We start from the raw sequence: 19,880 nt of genomic DNA, 5'->3' as shown, positions 1-19,880 counted from the left end.
GTTTTTGTTTGGTGGGTGGATAATCACCCATCTGATTTTGATGTTTCACTCTTATAGAAAATGGCCTGGAAGCAAATTGGGAATGAATAACTTTTCGTCTATACTAATATTATAAAGAGGTAATGTTTGTAAGTTTGTTTGCAGCAGGTAATCTCCGAAACTACTCATCTGATTTCAAAAATTCTTTCATCAATATTTAGAATGTAACCTCAGGGTGGACATAGGCTGTATATTATTCCGTTAAACATTCATATAAATTAAAATATATAATCTAGGTTAAGGCTTTTATGTCCAACAGATGGCNTATATAATACTAAACAGACGATAGCAAACTCAATTTAGCCGCTCCGTAGCGTGGCGCAGGGTCGGAGGTAAGTAGTTCGGCTGCTCATCCACTATTGGTCCAGACTCTATCAATCTTGTCGCGAAACGACATTATAGGAGGTATGTTATACGACAGTTTCTACAATTTTTTCGCTACGTTATAGGAATTGTCGTTATAGGAACGTACGTTATAGGGGGTCGACTGTATTGTATTTTTTTAAAATCCTATTTTTCATTATAACTAAGAGATGCCTCTCAATTTCTTTGAAACAAGTTACAGTAATATTGTAATTCTGAAACAGAAGAATCCACAAAAATTTATCACTATCTTTCTAATATAACTTCTTAAATATAGTAAAAAACAAAAAATTTCTTTAGTAGAGGAAATAAACAGAAAAAAAGGCAATCATTGAGAAAGCTTACAGATGTATTCGTTGCTTATTTAATTATCCATAGCAATAACAAAAAAAAAAAAAAAAATCTGTTTTTTCACTATCAAAATTTTCTCAATTAAAAATTTCACAAATACAAAGGCAAATGCTCACGAAAGAATCTGCTAAATAAGTAACAAACGTATCTGTAGAATGGTTTTTGGTTTTAAATTTAAAGTTTTCGAAAACTTTAAATTTCACAAGTGTTCGAAAGCTTTATGTTCATTTGTAAAATGATAATTTCCTGAGGATGGCCTATAAGAATAGGCTGAAAGCATTTGAATATTAAATTGCAATAAGCTCAGCAAGTGTTCTGGTGTTTAATTTAGTTGTATGTAAACCGCTGAGAATGTGGGGACAGTTTCAATGGCAGCACTGGCCAACATGTATATATTGATGTATTAGAATTATTGCAATTCATTTTTAACAAGTTGAGAGACATTACTTGTGAGCATAATAAATACAGTTAAGTTCCGACTCTTATAAGTGGTAGATTACACTTTAACAATCTGAGCTTAAAGAAATAATATAAATAATTGATTATTAAATTCCACTCAAATCAATAAATGGAACATTTAAAATACTAAAACTGGTTAAAAATTAGGGATTCCATGTACATTACTACATCACTGACTTCTGTGACTATACAGTAATCTATACTCTATACTCATATTATAAAGAGGTAATGTTTGTATGTAAGTTTGTATGCAGCAGGTAATCTCTGAAACTACTCATCCGATTTCAATATTTAGAATGGAACTTCAGGGTGGACATAGGCTGTATATTATTCCGTTAAACATTCATATAAATTTAAATATATAATCTAGGTTAAGGCTTTTATGTCCAACAGATGGTGCTACAAGTATGACGCCCTAAGTTTGCTTTTCTGTGAAAATGAACTAAAGCAGATCATCTTCTATCTACTTATATAAATAAAAATGTATGTTCGTTTGTTCCTATCGATTCCTTTGAAATAAAGACACAACACTGCATTCGAATACACACGTTTTTTTATATAATATACATGTCGAAATTCAACCCCACTGAAGGGAGATGGTTAGGATTAAGGCTTACGGTAAAGAACTTTGCTTCTATTTATACTATTTTAGATGCGGGTTTTTGCGTTTTTTACTGCGTTTTAATAGGGTACGTCAACAGAATGTACACTAACAAGAAATTTTTCGAAAAATTCCCCCTATGGGGGAAGTGTTATAAATTTGTAATAGATACATTTTGAGCCACAACAATGCGTGGCGGGGTCTGCTAGTTAAATAATAACTTCAAAAACAATTATCTATCTCAGTGCATAAACAATTATCAAATTATTGGGTCTAATTACACTATTCTGTAAAAAAAATTTTTTTTATTTCTGAAAAAATGCATTGTGTTCTTAGTTGTACTTTGAGCACTGAATTCAAACCTGTTTTTAGTTTTTTTCTGTCAGGGATAATTTATGAGTAATCACAATTTTATTTTTTCTTTATGTTTCTGATATAGTGCAGGACACATCAGCTGAAATTCAAGAAACAAATCAGCTTTTTTATGATGTTATTAAGTTCATCACATTAAGGGAAATTGGGATCTAACATATAACACAGTACTCTTAGTGTATTCGCTTTGTAGCATTTATTTCACATGAGCAATTACAGAAAAGTGACAAAATATGAACCACCATATAGTAACGCACATCACTTTTTCTCTTGTATTGAGAATCTTTCTTCTCTCGAATGATATTCCAGCAACAATCTGCTAACAGAAGGTACCCACTTCTTTTCATAATGCCTTTCTATAGTAGAAATGTCTTTTTGGAATCTTTTGCCATGTTCATCCGATATGTCATTACAAACTCTGTGAAGTAGTTCAGATGAGTCCATCATACGTACAGTAGCTTCAGAGACATATTGCACTCCAGATCTTGATATGCTTTGATCATGTCATTCACCATTGCTTTGTAGTTGGTAGCTTTTCTTCTGAGGAAGTTTTCTGATACCATCTTGAAACACTCCCATGCTCTCTTTTTTCTTTGGCAGTTAAACATGCTTCAAAATTTGCATCTTTCTGCAGCTCCTTGATTTGCGGGCCCATACATACACCTTCCTTTATTTTTGCAGCTGAAAGATGGGGGAATTTGTCAGCTAGATATGCAAATCCACATGGATCCAACAGGCACAAGGCCTGTTAGATCCATGACCTTTACGAATTGTTTCATTAGGCCAAGTTTGATGTGAAGCAGTGGAAGTAGTATATCTTCAGGAGCTACCAGACTTTCACATTGCACATCCTTTTCGTCCACTTTCCACCTCCGCTTAGGCTATTTCTTTTACACTTAGTACACTTAGTATTACACTTAGTATAGTACACTTAGTAATTTCTATCATGACTATCCCACTCGCAAAGAAAACATGCATACTTCATGTAGCCTTGTTGCATTCCCAATGTCATAGTAANAATAGAAAATTAAGCCTCGTTTAAATACCCTTTCATGGTCAAGCCAGTGTTGCCAGCTAAAACACGTAAAAATTTAACAAAAATAATATTAAAGTAGCCAAGACATAGCCAAATACTGTAGCGTCACTTCACTAGTGGACATTTGAAATTTGCTGACTAGAACGGTCGGTTAACCGATGTGATGGTTGATCGGGAGTCGGATAATCGATGCTCTACTGTAGTCCTGCAAATAGTAGTCACTCGATAGTTATGTAAACTGCATTTTTCATTTTTCCCACCAAAAGAAGAGAAAAAAAGAAAAAAAACTGGATTAGCAAAAATGTTTTTAGTTCAGTTCTTTTATTTTTGAGGTATCATTTTCAAGTTGCCAAAGGTAACTTAGCAACTAGAAATTTCAAACCTTCTATATATTACATAAAACATAAATTCGTTTTTGTATTGATATTTTCTACAATATTCATTAATACTTGATTTTGTTAAAATAAAAAGAAAAAACTTTATTTTGTTTAAATAGCATACTTATTTGAATACACAACAAAACATTAAGTGTGGAAATTGAATCCAAAATAAAAACATATAAAATGTAAAAAAATTGTGCCAAGTAAAAATTATGACAGTTTGGATGACAGCCAATTTTTCTTCTTCGTTTTTCTTTAGTAAAGATAAGCTTGGCACTTCAAAGCAGTATGCACAAGATGTTTACCCGTGTTATTGTTTTTCTACATTTACATTTCCAAGTGCTAAGCTTATCTTTACCAAATAAAAACTCCTAAGAAAAAAAAATTTAACTGTAATCTAAACTATCATAACTTTTTACTTAATGTAACTATTTTTATATCTCAGAAGTTTTGTTTAGATATCAATTGTTTTTTGTTAATGATTGTGTTATTACATCAAGACCTAATACAACAATGTACTGGAACAGTATGGTTGATGCTCAGCAATGACCATCAATTGAATGCCTTCAATAAGCTGATTAGTAAAATTATAAAAAGTTTTAATTTGCATAAATTGGAGCTTTTGTTATTCTGGATAACATTTTGAATAAAAATTATTCATTTTGAAGCAATTTTATCCTTATAAGCATAAAATTAAGCAATCAAAGTAAAAATGCTCTATGGGGAACTCTGATCAATTTACATGGAAGTTCTGTAAGAATCTCACTGATATTGAGAAAAGCCTAAGTTTAAAATTTGGGCTTTCTACACTCAGTACTTTTTATGTAGGAGTGTTTGAAGTGCTAAATGAAGAAAAAGAAAATACAGTTTTTTTTTTGGTGATTTTGCACTTTTCTATTGCTTATATTTTGGCAACCCCTTTATAGAAAATTCTGAAATTTTGTACACTGCCTAAGAAAACTGTCTTTTAAATGAGATATTCAGAATTAGTTTAAGCATTTGGAGATGAAGATCCTCAAACGCCTAAAGTAATTCACCTGAAAATCGACAGGAAAAATCAAGTCCTGAAAACTGGCAACTCTGATTTCAGTAATTTCAGTGTGTATATATATCAATGCTCTACTGTATGTATGTATATATATACATAATACATACATACATACATACAGTAGAGCATCGATTATCCGACTCAATTGGGGACTGGGGTTGGTCGGATAACCGAAAAAATATGAAAAATACATTATTAGTATAGTATATGAGTATATTGCTATTAACCTACTTTGCGTTGAATTTTCATCGACGTTAAGCCTAACAAAAACTTTTTTAAAATAATAATCGTCGCTATTGTATCGTTAAAAATTAGAAAATTAAGCCTCGTTTAATTACTGGCTCCCTTTCATGGTCGAGCCATGTTGCCAGCTAAAACATGTAAAAATACTATTAAAGTAACCAAGACATAGCCAAATACTGTAGCGCCACATCACTAGCAGACATTTGAATTTGCCGACTAGAACGGTCGGTTAATCGATGCTCTACTGTAGTTAGTTTAACTACTGTTAAGCACTTGCAAGAGACTCATCTTCAAAACTATTTTTAAAATATTTAAGCATTAATTTCATTAACATATTTAACAAGAGGTAATTTTTGGGCTGCAATTTGAAAAAATTGTAGACCTATAAATTCCCACTGTCGTTCATCTGTCCATCCATCTTTCCTTAATCTCAAGAACGGAGTTAGATAGATGAAATCCAAGACCAGATATGGAAACCTTAAGGACAAGAGGCCCCAATTAACTATATAAGAAATTCCAATGCAAACCAAAAGTCATTCACATTATTCCAATTCAAAACTTTTTCCTTGAAAAGTGTTAGATAAATGACTGGCAATAATCGTCGCTATTGTTAAAAATTATTTTATTGCTCACAAAACAAACAACCACTTATAAATAGAAAATTAAGCCTCATTTAAATACTGGTCACCCTTTCATGGTCAAGCCAGTGTTGCCAGCTAAAACACACAAACATTTAACAAAAATAATATTAAAGTAGCCAAGATATAGCCAAATATTGTAGTGCCACATCACTAGCAAACATTTGAAATTTGCCAACTAGAACGGTTGGTTAACCGATGTGACAGTTGATCGGGGGTTGGATAATCGATGCTCTACTGTATATTTGTTTTTTTTTTTTTAAAGGACTGTTTGGCAGCAAGTAGCCTAAAAGGGAAGATCAGTTGCCAAAAGTATAATGTCTGGAACACAAAGTTAATAAATGGTGGTTCCTCTTTTTAAGAAGGACTTTGTCTTCAAAAAAAAAAAAAAATTTATCATAATTATAACCATCAGATGAAGATTTAAAATTTTAAATCTACATTGCACGGACAACAACACACTGTTCACATACTTTTACACCTGTCTATTCTTCCCACTTTGTTTGAAAAACTAACTGTATGTTGGCTGACACTTCAGTATCCTATCTTTGCAAACATACTCAGACATTTACTTTTTGATTCTGCTTTTCTTTCAGTGTTGTCATGCTCACATCTCCTTTGTAATAAATGTACAACTGTTAATGATAATGCACATACTGTGCTACTTAAGAAAGCATAAATCTTTACTACTCAAAGCAACAATTACAGACATTTTATGCATGTTAATTGACAAAACTTTCTATTTTGCTTATAAAAGCACATTGCCTTTGCACAAGTTTTGTAGATTGGCTGGTTGACAAGTATTTATTTGGCATAAGAGCCATACAGGCTAAGCTACACCATTTCAAATGGTAAAAAACTTTATAAACAAATAAATACAGATTCTATATAATAATAAATATACTATGACAATACTAATATCAACAAACAATAATAAGTGTATAGAACTGAATAAATAACTAACAAATATATAAACATCACCAAACCCGATATAATAAAGCTACATACAAAGACTGCCGAAAATCTATCGGGCTAGTTTTATGCTATTTATTGAATAAATTACGTAATCANACTGTGTATATATATATTCTATATAACTAGTTATGTAATTATGATGTATAACTCTGCATAATTAACTACATAATTACAGTTTACAAGTATATAACTAGTTACAGTTCCAGTATTAATTGATAATTCAATATTAAAGCTCATAATAAGTCCTTATATTTTATTATAATAAAAAAAGAAACAATAATTTAGCCTCTGAATTACTTAAGAATAATTCTAGAAGAGAAATTATTATATTTATTGACTTAGACTACTTACAACTGACCATAGTTATAGTACATATCTGCTTATCTAGAGGATAATATTTGAGATCCATTGGGCAAGAAAGCACCAAAGATATCCTAAATTAATAAAGAAAATTCTATTTTAAGTTACGGATCCTTGACGTTACACTAAGAATCACCTACACACCTGATACTGTAAAGAACGTCTCCTTTGGGGTAGATCCTTAGCAAAACATTTGGCATAATGATTTCGTGGAAGTGTCCTTCCTTTTCATTAGCGAAAAATAAGTCGGGTTTCCAAATTTTATCCGGATCCGTCAACGTCAGATAACGTATTTGGCCGTTATAATCATTGAAATGCATCCTCTCGTCGGCCCATTGCTCCCTTAATGTAAGCTGCACTGTGTACTCCTGTAATGAGATCAGATACGTCACACAAGCACTTATCATACATCAGAGACTAATATATTTATATAAAATGGTAAAATTTATGACTTGAAACGTGTTTATTTCATTAAAAATCCCTTTAAAGGTTCTTACTTATTACTTTCAATAAAGGTAGGGCCATTTTTCCTCTCTGTTTTTTTCCTTTCTGCCCTATCTAAACGGGCAGAAAATATAATAAAGTAGGTATTAATTAAAGTAAACCGTACATTATTATAATCAATTATAACCTTTTTTATTAAGGACTTTATGGGGGTGATGTTGGTAATTACTTCCACTAAGTGTACACGAGTTTTCTCATCCTGTAAATCAGCGGTTCCTATGATTCACTTCAGTTGCTTTAACAGAGGGAAAGTATGGCGATCGTCAAAAATGAACCCCAAGATTTTGGACTCGGGACTTCAAGAAATGTAAGAAGTGGGTGGGGGTTCTGTATGTATGTGTATGTTGGGGGCACGATTTTGTTGGCCCAATTTGAAGCTTAATGACTCCCGTACCATTTGTCGAAAATTTCTGAAATTTTGCTGGGAGGTTTGTGTATTAGGGAGTTTAATGCTGTTAAATTTTGGCGGTTAAAGGTCGAAGGAATGGGGAGATAGAGGGAGATCACGTGTCGTATCACGAGTGGATCAGAATTAATTCATTAACATTTACAATTTTTTAATAAAACTCATTGCATTCCCAAAATTAAGCATTTTGCTATTTTCCCTCCTCCTCTTACTCCCGTTTTTCTGTCTTTTAGGTGCAGAAAAATGGGAGGTTTTTATAGGAAAAAATGTTAGAAATTTATCAAAATTAAAAGAATTCTGCCTAGGAAAATTATAGATCTATGAAGACGAAAAAGTTGAAGAGAAACAATTTTGGCAAAGGGTCAACTTTCTCCAATATCCAGTTATCATTTTAAATAGAAAAAAAAAGGAAGAGAGAGAGATTCACTTTCATATTTCATATAAAATCTGCATATTTTTCTTCAGTTTTGTAATAAATTTCTACGTGTATACTTAGAATAAGATCTTTTATTTTTAAATAAAATAATAAAGAGATTTATGAAGAATATTTGTTTACGAAACTCGATGAGATCTCTCATAAAAGAAGCTCTCGAAAATGAGAATAAATTGATTTTACGCTTTAATGACGTCTCAAAAAGAAAAAAGATAAATAAATTCTGCAGAAAAATCTTTAATGCCATCCTTTTAAAAATTTAAGAATTGTAGAAAAACAATACGAGAGAACAGAATAGAATTTAATTCATCTTCATTTATCTTCAGGAAAAATATGAAATTTAATTTAGTGTAATTTGTTGTAGAAGATTGTAACGAATTGTAGAAATCTTCTAGAAAAAGATTGTCTTCCAGCTTCTTCGATCTTCGTTCTTCAGTCTTGTATTAATTCGTAATTTGTGCTAGAAGATTACTGCAGTTCGTTATAACGAATTGAAACGATTACGAATCAATTAATACAAGATTGAAGATCGAAAAAGAATTGCGATAGACATTCGTTATAACGTAACCTACTGAAACATTCGAACAATTTCCGAACCCAAATCATTAACTAATACAATAATTTATGCTAGATGATGATGATGATGATGATGTGAAGATATTATCACTGTAACTAATCATAATTAATCTTCGATGATAAATTACCGAATTAAATTATGTATTAATGTACAAACAAGTTAAAAATAACAGAATTAAACAACCAGAAAACTGTAAATTTAGAATGTGGCACAAATTAATAAAGAAATCCTAATAGACGACCAAGAAATTATAAAAAAACTACGAAATTCAAGTACTTGGCTCGTTTATCTCATCGAATGGCGAAATAACACCACACATACGTGCACGAATCAATGCTTCCAGGATGAAATGGAGAGAGGCAACCCCCTCCCTTCCTTCCAGTGTGGACGTCATTTATGGACAGTCCCTAAGATTACTATCAAAACATTACAGAAATACAGGTATCATCACTATTATAAAAGCACGTATAAAAGATGTATGAAAAGTTTGCAGAAATGCGAATGAGATCATTGTGAAAACACCACAGAAACACGCGTGAGTATCCTGTTAAAAAACTACAGAAACACGCGTGAGTATCCTGTTAAAAAACTACAGAAACACGCGTGAGTATCCTGTTAAAAAACTACAGAAACACGCATAAGACGTATAAAAAACTGATCAAACAATTAAACAACGCAATTTCCAGAACGAGAAGAATAAATTTGACATTCTGAAGTGGTCACGAATAGATAAATACTCACCGAAAAGTACAATTGAAATAAAAGAAAAGCGTGTTACACACGAAGAGATGATGGAAAGAGTAATATACGCACTCAAAGTATGTAAGAAAATATATTGTCGATTGAAAACACGGAATGACACTATCGATTTTTCATTATTTCGATATAACGTTTTCGTCTGTCATCATAACCGAAATTTATATAATGCATTTTGTCGAAACTGTCTTATTTCACCTTTCTTCTTTTAAGGATGTACTCTCTCTCTCTCTCTCTCCTCTTCGTGACATTGAACTATTTTTTTTAGTTTTGTTTCTTCGCCTTCATCTTGCCAAGTGTCTAATAAAACTTTTCGTTTTTTTATATTCCCTACTGTGAGTTTTTTTTACATGTTTTCTATCGAATTGGGACCGTTCCAGGTCATTTTTGCACTTCGGGAACTTCTAAATCGCGTGGAGTTAAATGGGGTGGAGTATGAGATTTGTTTGATTGATAAATTAATATTGCTGGCGTGTGGAACGGAACAAATCACTTTGTTTCTTTTCTATTCTTTTTTTTCTTGTGGGAAAATGGAGATAAGTATGAGAATTTAGCTTTAAACAACTGTGTATGTTCAAGAAACACAGTGTGTGTGTGTGTATTGGAGTATATTTCGTTTAATACCTCGGGATGGAGTGAAGATTAAGTAACGAAATTTGGCACGGCAGCTTGTATATAGGGAGCATTAATGCTATTAAATTTTGGTGGTGAAAGGTCGTGAGGTTGAGGAGATAGAAGGGTTTGTGTATCTTGAGAGAGGTAGGACTTAATGAAGATTTTATTCGTTATTAACATTTACCTTTTTTTCTTTTTATAAAACGCACCCCTATCCTCAAAATTAAGCTTTTTGCCATTTTAAAATATTAAAAGATTTTTTTTAATAACAAACTCTCATAACAGATGGCACCGCACAAAATTTTATTTATTTTGCTGGATAATATAAAAGTTATTTTTTTAGAAATAATAACTCAAAGCCGGAAAAGTTATGCAACTCGTTGCTGGATTTTTTAGAATAAAATATGGTGAAATTATTGTATTTTCATTCATTTTTGTATCCACTCATAGAAAAATACTGTATTAAAGAAAATTTGTTAAAAATGACTTCAAAGTATAGATTTTTGTTTTTTCTCACTGAAATATGTGTTTTGACTTAATTTGTAATCTTATATTCGTTAAATTAAAGTCTAGTAAACGAGAGAAAAGCTACTTTATTGACTCATTATTTAACAAATATACTGATTATTTTTCTTCTAATCATGTAATTATATCCCTTTTATCTATGTAGAAAAATGTAATGAATACATTGAAGCAGAAAACACGTCTGCATTGACATCGAACTGTAAACATTAAGCTTTAAATTAATTAAATATTTTATACATAAGGCTCAGAGAGGGATGAGATAAGGCCCTTAAACGTTACAAGCGCTGGACCTTACTTGTCTGTGAAAACCGTGAAAGTATATGAACAAAATCACTAAAGAAAAGTGCATAGATGATTAAATTTTGGAATCCTTTCTCAGTTCGAGGCCCTAAATAAATAGAAATATGCAAACCTCTTAACAACGGCATTTGACACACACTTTTCCTAGGCCCTAATATACATACATTATAAAACCTCTGAACAACGACCACTGATCCTCTTACTAACTTGGCTCTTACATATATATATATATATACACACATTATACAAAAAGTATCCCTGACAAAGAAATTCTGTTTCCAGGTTTGAATTTCCCATGATAAATTGGTTTAGAATCACACACTTTAATATCAGAAATAGAACCCTTGTCAAACAGTGTTATACAACTAATACAACATACTTTCAAACTTTCCATAAATAATATGGTACACACACAATGAGGCAACAATTTATTAGTCATGCATATTCATTTGTTAATACTTCCAGCACTGTGTAAGTCACTTCACTACTTTTTGCAGTGAAGTGACTTGCACATACTATATCAGAATTACAATGTTACTGTAACTTGTTCCAAAGAAATTGAGAGGCATCTCTTAAGCTGTGGTCACACCTTGCGACTTCCAGATGAGCTGGCAACTGCAACCACGACGACTGTTCTCGTTAACTAGTAAACCCCCTTCGAAGACTGGTGTGACTGCAACCGCGACTAAAAACAAAAAGTTTGTTCTGCTTGTGTTGATTGCATCCAATCAGCAAATGCCTTTATGTCACATCATATGATGACAACATTGAAAATCATTCATCATCATGGCGAAAAGTTAGAGGATTGATACTTTACAGAATTGACATTGATCAAGCTTATTCACGAATGCCTGTGGGATTTTAATTCTTCATTTTATCAAAGATTTTATCTCTTCATGTATTCTTGCTGACTCTATCAAAATGTTTGTCTTTTTTTCTTTTATTCATTGCAGAATAGGAACTGCTGGCCATTTTAATAAGAAAAGTGGCTAAAATTCCATAAATACTCTGATATAGAACATAAACTGTCGGTAAACTCACAAAAGTAGTCAAAAACAAGCTACTGTAATTTTATTGGTTTATTATAGGGTCACGTGTTTCTGAGTTTCAATGCCAGAGAACAATGTGTGACCACGAGAAGACGCAGTTGCAGTCGCCTGGAAATCACATGGTGTGACCACGGCTTTAGTCATAATGAAAAATAGGATTTTAAAAAAACACAGTACTACAGTTTTTCAGATTATTGTATATATGAAATATACAATGTATAATTTGTAATATTTGTATAAATCAGCGTTTCTCAAAGTGAACGATAATGCCCCCTTGTGGGCAGTGAGTAAATCTAGGGGGGGGTGACGAAGGCAGGGTACTGAACGGTGACCAAAGGCAAAAGTCAGGGTCACTGACAGCCATTCCCTTTCCTCTGTTAAACGGATAAAAAAAAAAAAAAAGCATTGCATTTAATGGTTTCCAGATGTTGAGAACAATGTACGGTAAGGGCACAAAGTGTGAGATTCATAGAAAAGTTTTCCTAAGATTATTTCCAATCCTTTCTCACACAAGAGAAAATGGGTTAAGGGATGTTGAATACTGTATAACTTTATGGAACAAAGGGGGCAGTGGATCGAAAAAGTTTGGGAATCACTGGTATAAATATATTAAGTTAAAATTATGTCCACTATACTATAAATTACATAGCTTGACATGTTAAAGATTGTTTTTATTTAAGTCCAGATAAGAATAAGCAAAACAGATAGTCCAAGTGACTTTGAATGTGGAATAATTATGGGTACAAGGTAAGCACATTCTAACATTAGCCAAATTGCAAATCTGGACTTTTCAAGCACAACAGTGGCCAAAATATATTGTAAAAACCAAATCATCATTGCCGCCCAGACCATCCTCTGTGCAGCAATGATGGGTAACAATAGCTTCTGACAAGAAGGATGAATAAAGAATGGCAAGAGATCTGTGTCTAGGATTCTTGAGTGACCATATTTCAGCAAATCAAATCATACTATGCAAATCTGAAAAACCAGATTTTCTTTTTTTCTTTCTGTCACTGTATGTCTAAAATGGCCACTAGGGGCGTCCCTAGCTATTATTTAAATTAACAATTTAAATTATTTTATATTTTTATAATATAATATTCAGCATATTATTATTTTTATTTGTAATTTAGTATGCCCCGATGCCTGCATCGGGCCTTTCAATTGGTTTGTTTATAAGAGGGAATTGCTAACAATCATCTCAGAATGCACAGTTCATCATATAGTGGCAAAAGCAAGCAATAATTGCAGATGATTTTGTGTCACTGTTGTCCAACAGAAAAAAGTATGTTTATGACTCCAATGGTCATGTGAACATTGACACTGGAGCAATGAAGATCAAATCACCGTTTGGTGTTATCAAACTCAATTCCTTCTGCATCAGCAACAAGCAATGTAAGTCCATAATTATGTGTCAACATTTCAAGCTGCTAGTGGTTTGGTAATAGTATGGGGAATGTTGTCTTGGTGCTCTGAGATTTTAATGCAAATTGAGACATCCCTGAACAACAAAAATTATATTGCAAACCAAGCACATCTTTTCAAGTCTACCATATATCCAGACATACCATATATACATGATACATATAAGACACTTTAAATAGGACAATGGCACCATGTTACAAAGACCATGTCACTATGGAATGAATCCAGGAGTTTGATAATAAATGAATCTTACTTCAGTATGTTCAGTCTCTAGTAGGGTTACTCAAATGGAATCTCGGGATCCAAGCTGTTTTTTTAACCCAAGAAATCCCGCAAATTTCTTAAAAGTTTACTTTTTTCTTTTTTTGTGTTAAGGTTAAGGAAATTTTGTAGATAGAAAGTATAATTAACTGTCAGAATACATTTGTATTTATTAATTTTAAGCCTGCTTAATAGTTTTTTAAATTTTTGCTTGTTATGACATCTCACAGATTGTCAATAATCAATATGTACTTGTGGCAGGACTCTGAAAATTCTTTACTTGTCAGAACCTGTAATATCTTGAATAATTGCACTGATGCTGTCTTAATTTTAACTGTGCCCAGTAGCTGCAATAATTGCATTATGCCATGTTGTGCAAATTGGGCAAGGATAGAAACAAGTACAAAGTTTGCAAGTATGAAGTTTTTCTTCATAAACCTGATTATTAATTAAAGCCAAATGAACTGCCAAATAATCGGGCTATAAGTTTGATACCGCTTTTAAAGCAGCTGAGGTAGACAAAAGAAGTACTGCAACGCATCTTAAAAACGAACTAGAAATCTTCAAAGCTATGGGTGAAAAAACACGTAACGTTTGTCTTCTCTTAAATGCATTAAAGATGATTCCACCCACATCCATTGAATTGGAAAGGGCATTTTGACCATGTTTGATTTACAAAAATATTTTGTATTATGTTTTATTTAAATATTGAAAATTACCTTCTAATTTAGAAGTTTGATCTAAGTTCACTTTATTCTTTAAATTTTTAACTCAATTCAAAGTTATTTATTTTTGTTGTATGTAGTTTCCAGCAAACTTTAATAAATTTCTTCTATTTGTGAAAATTTCTACATAATTCAAAGGTAATTTTTAATATATATTGCAGCATTATTAATATGATTTTGGAGGTTGCAGAACATTTAATATGTTCTGCAACCTCCTTTACTAAACCTACTTTAAAAAATGAAAAATAATTATATCATTTGATTTTAAGATTTATTTTATATCTTGAAAATAATTAATTATATCCTGGGATTTCCCAGGATCCTGGGAAACTGTTCACTTTTATCCTGGAATTCTGGGACAAGCAAAAGACCAGGAAATGAGAAACCCTAGTCTCTAGATCTCAGTCTAATCAAGCATCTTTGAGATGAAATAAAATAGGCTGTCAACTACACTGGCACAGCTCTGCAATACTGTTATGTCAGCATGGTACAACATTCCTTCTGCAAATTTCAGATACCTTGTAGAACCCAAGCATCAACTTGTCAGAGATATTTTGAGGTATAAAAAAAAAAAGAAAGAAAGAGAGAGAAGTTCCACTCTCTATTGGTAAGCATTACTAATAAATTGTTATCTCAGTTTATGCTATTCTAGTGCACCTACGACATACAACATGCAGTTAAAAAGTAACAGTAATTCAAAAAATTAACTTTTCTTTTACAGCTTAAAGAAATTGTTTTAGACACAATACAATCATTTAAAAATGAAGCACAACAGTTTATGAAAAAATTACTACGAATATTTTGCTATAGCTGGTAACAATTTTGCATTTTCTTCTGTTACTCTGATCCTAAATGATTGTATTAAACATGTTTTTTAAAAATGAAAGTAGGCAGAAACATTGAGTTTGTGTTTTCTGTTTTGAACAAGATCTTGAAATGATAGTAGTTTGTTCAAAATACATTACATCATCTCATTATAAGCATTTTTTAAAAATTGCTATATTTTATTTGCATGTTGTAAGCATATAAGACCATCATTCTGTATATGCACTTATTATTCATTCAGAGTTTGAAAATACAGATTATTTTAGTCATCTTTAAAATTACACTTGGACGTTATGCTGGATAAGTATGTTGATAAGTTTTCATTGTAAATGAATAAAGTAACAAGTGAAACAATTGTTAATGGTTTCATTATGCACATTTTGGAAGATCCTCTAATGATGATTGCAAAATCATTAGAGGATCTTCCAAAATGAATGCTACTATTATAAATTACTGTAATTACGTTAATTATTAATCTGAAATATACGATGTACACCAATCAATAAGACTAACTCTCCAAGTTTCCTCTCCCACCTGAATTCAAATGCTTTGTTATCTACCATTTCTAGGAAATACCACAAACAAAAATGGCAACTGTGCAGAGAAGGTATTTTGTTTTGTACGTTTTGTGTTAGCACACTAATCCCAAACATGGACTTATCACACTAGATTAAATAGTGTTTAATCCAGTGTGATAAATCACTCTTTGAAAAAAGTGTGCTAGCACAAAACAGAAAACACAACAAGCAATCAGAATAAGGCATTTTGTGTTCTGCAGTTTGCAAAGTTGGAATCATTTGTCATTGTGCAATATGTGTAATCTGAAGAATTGCAGCTGCTGTGATGAGTGAAAATAAATATACAGTAGTGAGTGTAGGAAGAATTTGAGTATTGGTTGGATTTGTGCTTAGTGATATGAGGTGCACACAATGAGAAATTGTAGCAGGCAAATGTGAAACTTTTCCAAATGAGAAATTGTAGCAGGCAAATGTGAAACTTTTCCAAATGAGAAATTGTAGCAGGCAAATGTGAAAGTTTTCCAATGTTTTAATATATATTACAACATTCTCAGATGATAATTAGCATAATTACAATAACAACATTCTTTTCTGGAAGATGCTCTATAACATTTTGTAGATTTTATAATGGTTATTATGTAAACATGTGAACAAAAATTATATTTGTTTAAAAATATACTTCATTCATATAATAAAAAAAACTTACTTATATTAAATCTATAAAGTTTTTTAATAATATATGCCTTAAATAATGCATACCTATGTTGCCTTACTGGACTTCGACTTCTGCTACGACTTTTAGACCAAGACATCTTCCTGTAATATGGAGGACTGGGACTTGAAAAATTCCGAGATCTATCCCACATATCTGGGGAACGTCTATATTTTGACATATGAAACTGAGGACTAGGAGGAGAAGGAGATCTATTACGATAAGCACGTGGCGCTTCAGGAGTTCGAGATCTCCTCCTATAAGATCGATCACAGTCACTATCCCTATCTCCTCTGCGATCAAATCGTTCATAATAATCTAAATCCATGTAGGAATGTGGAATTGGTTCAAAATTAGTTTCACGATAAGAAGGCATAAAGTTTCTCTGATAATCCTTCTCTCTTCTATGAAAATGAGCAGGTGGCACATCTCTTAAATTTTTCTCTCTTCTCCTATCTCTTTCTTTCCTATCAGGTGAGGAAAGTCTAGTTCTTTCCATTTCTCCAGGTATATACATAGAATGGCGTGATCGAGACATACTAGGTGAACGAGGATGGTCGTGCTGTTTACTCCTCCGTCTTCTCTCTCTCTCCATATCTAGACTCCTATCTGGTGACAGTTTGGTCTTGTGGTGAACCGGCGACAACTCTGGATTGTCTGAGAAAAGAGAAGAATCTGAACTGACATCGTCATATTCCACTAGGGGCTTGAGAGAAGTAATGGGTCTTTCGGGTTCTTTGGAATGCTTTTTCTTATGTGGTTTATGACCAGATTTTTTCATCTTCCTGTGGCTACTTTCATTTCGTGGCCGTTTGGATTTTCCGTGACCAGAAGTTGATGGATTTCTGTCAGGCGATTTATCATGCGTACGTTTACGGCATCGGTGTTCCTCAGAACTCGGCATATTACGAATCCGATTGTCTTCCTACACTAAAAAAATACACAAAAAACGTACGAGAGACCATAAATAACTATAAAAAGTACAAACACTCAAAGTAACACAACTAAACTACTCACCAGCATCCGCCATCTTGTTATTATATCCCTCACAAAATGCAATCTGAATTTACGGCGTATTTTACCTTTAAAAGGTATAAATTTTCGACCAATTTTTAATAATTTTGCTTCATTATCATTCCTGATAAACAACAATGTCGATTTTGAATTTATATTATGAATATTGTAGTAATAAATAACTAAGTCGAATTCAATAGTTTTTGATTCCGATAGAATGAGACGTAATTCTGTCTCAAATATAAATTTTTCGAATTAGATTTTGAGGATCGAGTATTAAATGATCCTTTTAGATGTAATTCAGTTTAATTTAATGACCAAAATTTTGAAATAAAGCCGATTCTTTCGGATAGAAACTTTTCTCTAACAAGCAACAAAAATGTCGTCTCCGATGATAATGACGCTTACGTCATCAATATGACGACGGCAGGAAAATTCCCTAACATTTCAACATATAAGAAAGAATAAGCGTTCTTCAGCTCTTAAAATCTGTTTAAACAGTTTTATTTTACTTATTATGAATTAATATTTTGATATTATTTAAAGAAACGCAATTTACGAAACTATTAATTCGTTCAATTTCACTCCTTTCTCAATAGAAAATTTTGTAGGGTGAGTGACGTAATAGTCGTCTTTCCGTTTATTGGACAATTGCTGTAGAAGACGATTTCAATTCGCTAATGCACTTACACGTAGTCTTCGATTTGTTACAATATTGGTTATTGGTTTCATTATTGTTTGAATTTGAAAACAAATACAATTTTGTGTAAGTTTAAATATTTGTATTTGTTGGAATTGGAATTTTCTACTTTTTGTTTATTTCGAAGGTTTCCATATGTAAGAATGTGTAGAAGCAAAATATTTTAACTTTAGATGATTCAGTATAATTAATAATTGGAAATTATCTATATTTTTAGTAAGAACATGATGGATAAGGATAAGGAAATATTAAGGATAATATCATAAATACTCTTTCCATCTTTTTGCAGCTAAAATAATCCTTTACTTATATTCTACATGAGAAAGAGCAATGGCATAAAGTAGATCTTTATCGTCCTGGAGCAAAGAGCTTTCAGATATTTTGAAAAATAAGATTTGTTGTGCTTTTCTTAGCCCACATTTTACTCTTCTGATAAAGGCAGCATTCTGTAACAGATATGGTCTTTACTTTTATAGAAACTTAACCAAACAATTGCCTTAAATAATTGGGCTATAACTCTGCTAATTTAATTAATGATTAATAATAAGTAATTTGCACGGCAAGCAGAGGATGTGGGTTTAAGCCCCACTCTGGGTCAGTTCTTTTCTTCCAGATAATTATAAGTTATTTAATAAATTATCGAAATTATAATTATTAATTTAGTTAAAGAGATGGTGCCTGAAGTCTACCTCTAGTAGCAAATTACTTAGTAAGTAATTACTTAATCATTAAATTAGCAGAGGTATAGCCGGATTATTTGAGATGATTGTTTAGTTATGTTTTTATATACATATTGGGCTTTGCAATGTTTGATTTACTTTCATACCTGTACTGTACACAGAACTAACTGGATTTTAATAAACAAGAAAAAATGTAATTTAACATTATATAAATGTTTTTAATACTTTCTAGCTTTATCTTTAAATGCATCATATGACCTTTGTTCAAACAAAATTAAATAGTTTTACATAGCTTTAAAACCTTACATATATACTGTAAGGTTTTATTAGAATGTCAAATGATAACTTTAAAATAAAGTTAAAAAGCTTTACAAAATGTTTATATAATGTTAAATTAATATTTACTTTAGCTATTAAGAGTATCTCTCTATTTTTTCAAGAATTTAGATACTGTAAGGAGTAAAAAATATATCATTTTCATTCAGTGATAACTGGAATTCATTATTTTGCTGTTTTAATAAAATGATTTGTGAAAGATATGCCATCTGTTGTGGAAGCCATCTTCACCCTTGCTGAGCCTCTTGATCACTGAGTGTACAGCAGCGTTGCCAGATGTTTTTTGCCCTTGTAGCCAAATAATTTTTAAAAAGTAGCCCAAAAGTAGCCAAGTGCTGGAGCAGTTGGCTACTTTTGGGCTAGTTTTGTACCAGGTGTTGTTCTACCTAGTGCTTTTGTACTAATATAGTACCTTTTTACTTGTCCCAGTACCAAGACCCAACTAGGGTTTCTCATTTCCCGGTCTTTTGCTTGTCCCGGGATCCCGGGATAAAAGTGAACTGTTTCCCGGGATCCCGGAAAATCCCGGGATAGAATTAATTATTTTTAAGGTATACAAAATATCTTGAAATCAAATGATATAATTATTTTCCATTTTTTAAAGTAATTTTAAAGTTCTGTAACCTCCAAAATCATATTAATAATGCTGTGTAA

General features: G+C 32.0%; 1 protein-coding gene across 9 annotated transcripts in view; it reads right to left on the bottom strand.

Moving 5' to 3' along the window:
* Window positions 1-17,899, bottom strand: part of LOC111624567 (cyclin-dependent kinase 12-like) — a 121,395-nt gene extending 103,496 nt beyond the window's left edge. For 8 of the 9 annotated variants that reach the window (XR_002756598.1, XR_002756599.1, XM_023367452.1 and 5 more), the window contains exons 1-2: window positions 17,514-17,897; window positions 16,544-17,426 (exon numbers count right to left, since the gene is read on the bottom strand). Coding sequence is in view for 7 of the 9 variants with exons in the window: in XM_023367452.1 (XP_023223220.1) it covers window positions 16,544-17,400 (857 nt within the window). In the remaining 2 variants the exon portion in view is untranslated. Of the gene's footprint in view, window positions 1-16,543; window positions 17,427-17,513 lie in introns of all 9 variants that reach the window. The other variant, XM_023367451.1, reaches the window with a different exon arrangement.
* Between the last annotated feature and the right edge of the window lie 1,981 nt (window positions 17,900-19,880).

The sequence above is a fragment of the Centruroides sculpturatus genome, unplaced genomic scaffold, assembly GCF_000671375.1.
Source record: "Centruroides sculpturatus isolate CEXI.00-Female unplaced genomic scaffold, Cexi_2.0 scaffold15, whole genome shotgun sequence".
Taxonomy (NCBI): domain Eukaryota; kingdom Metazoa; phylum Arthropoda; class Arachnida; order Scorpiones; family Buthidae; genus Centruroides; species Centruroides sculpturatus.
The sequence above is the reverse complement of the archived record's forward strand: the minus strand, read 5'-3'. Positions and strand labels throughout refer to the sequence as shown.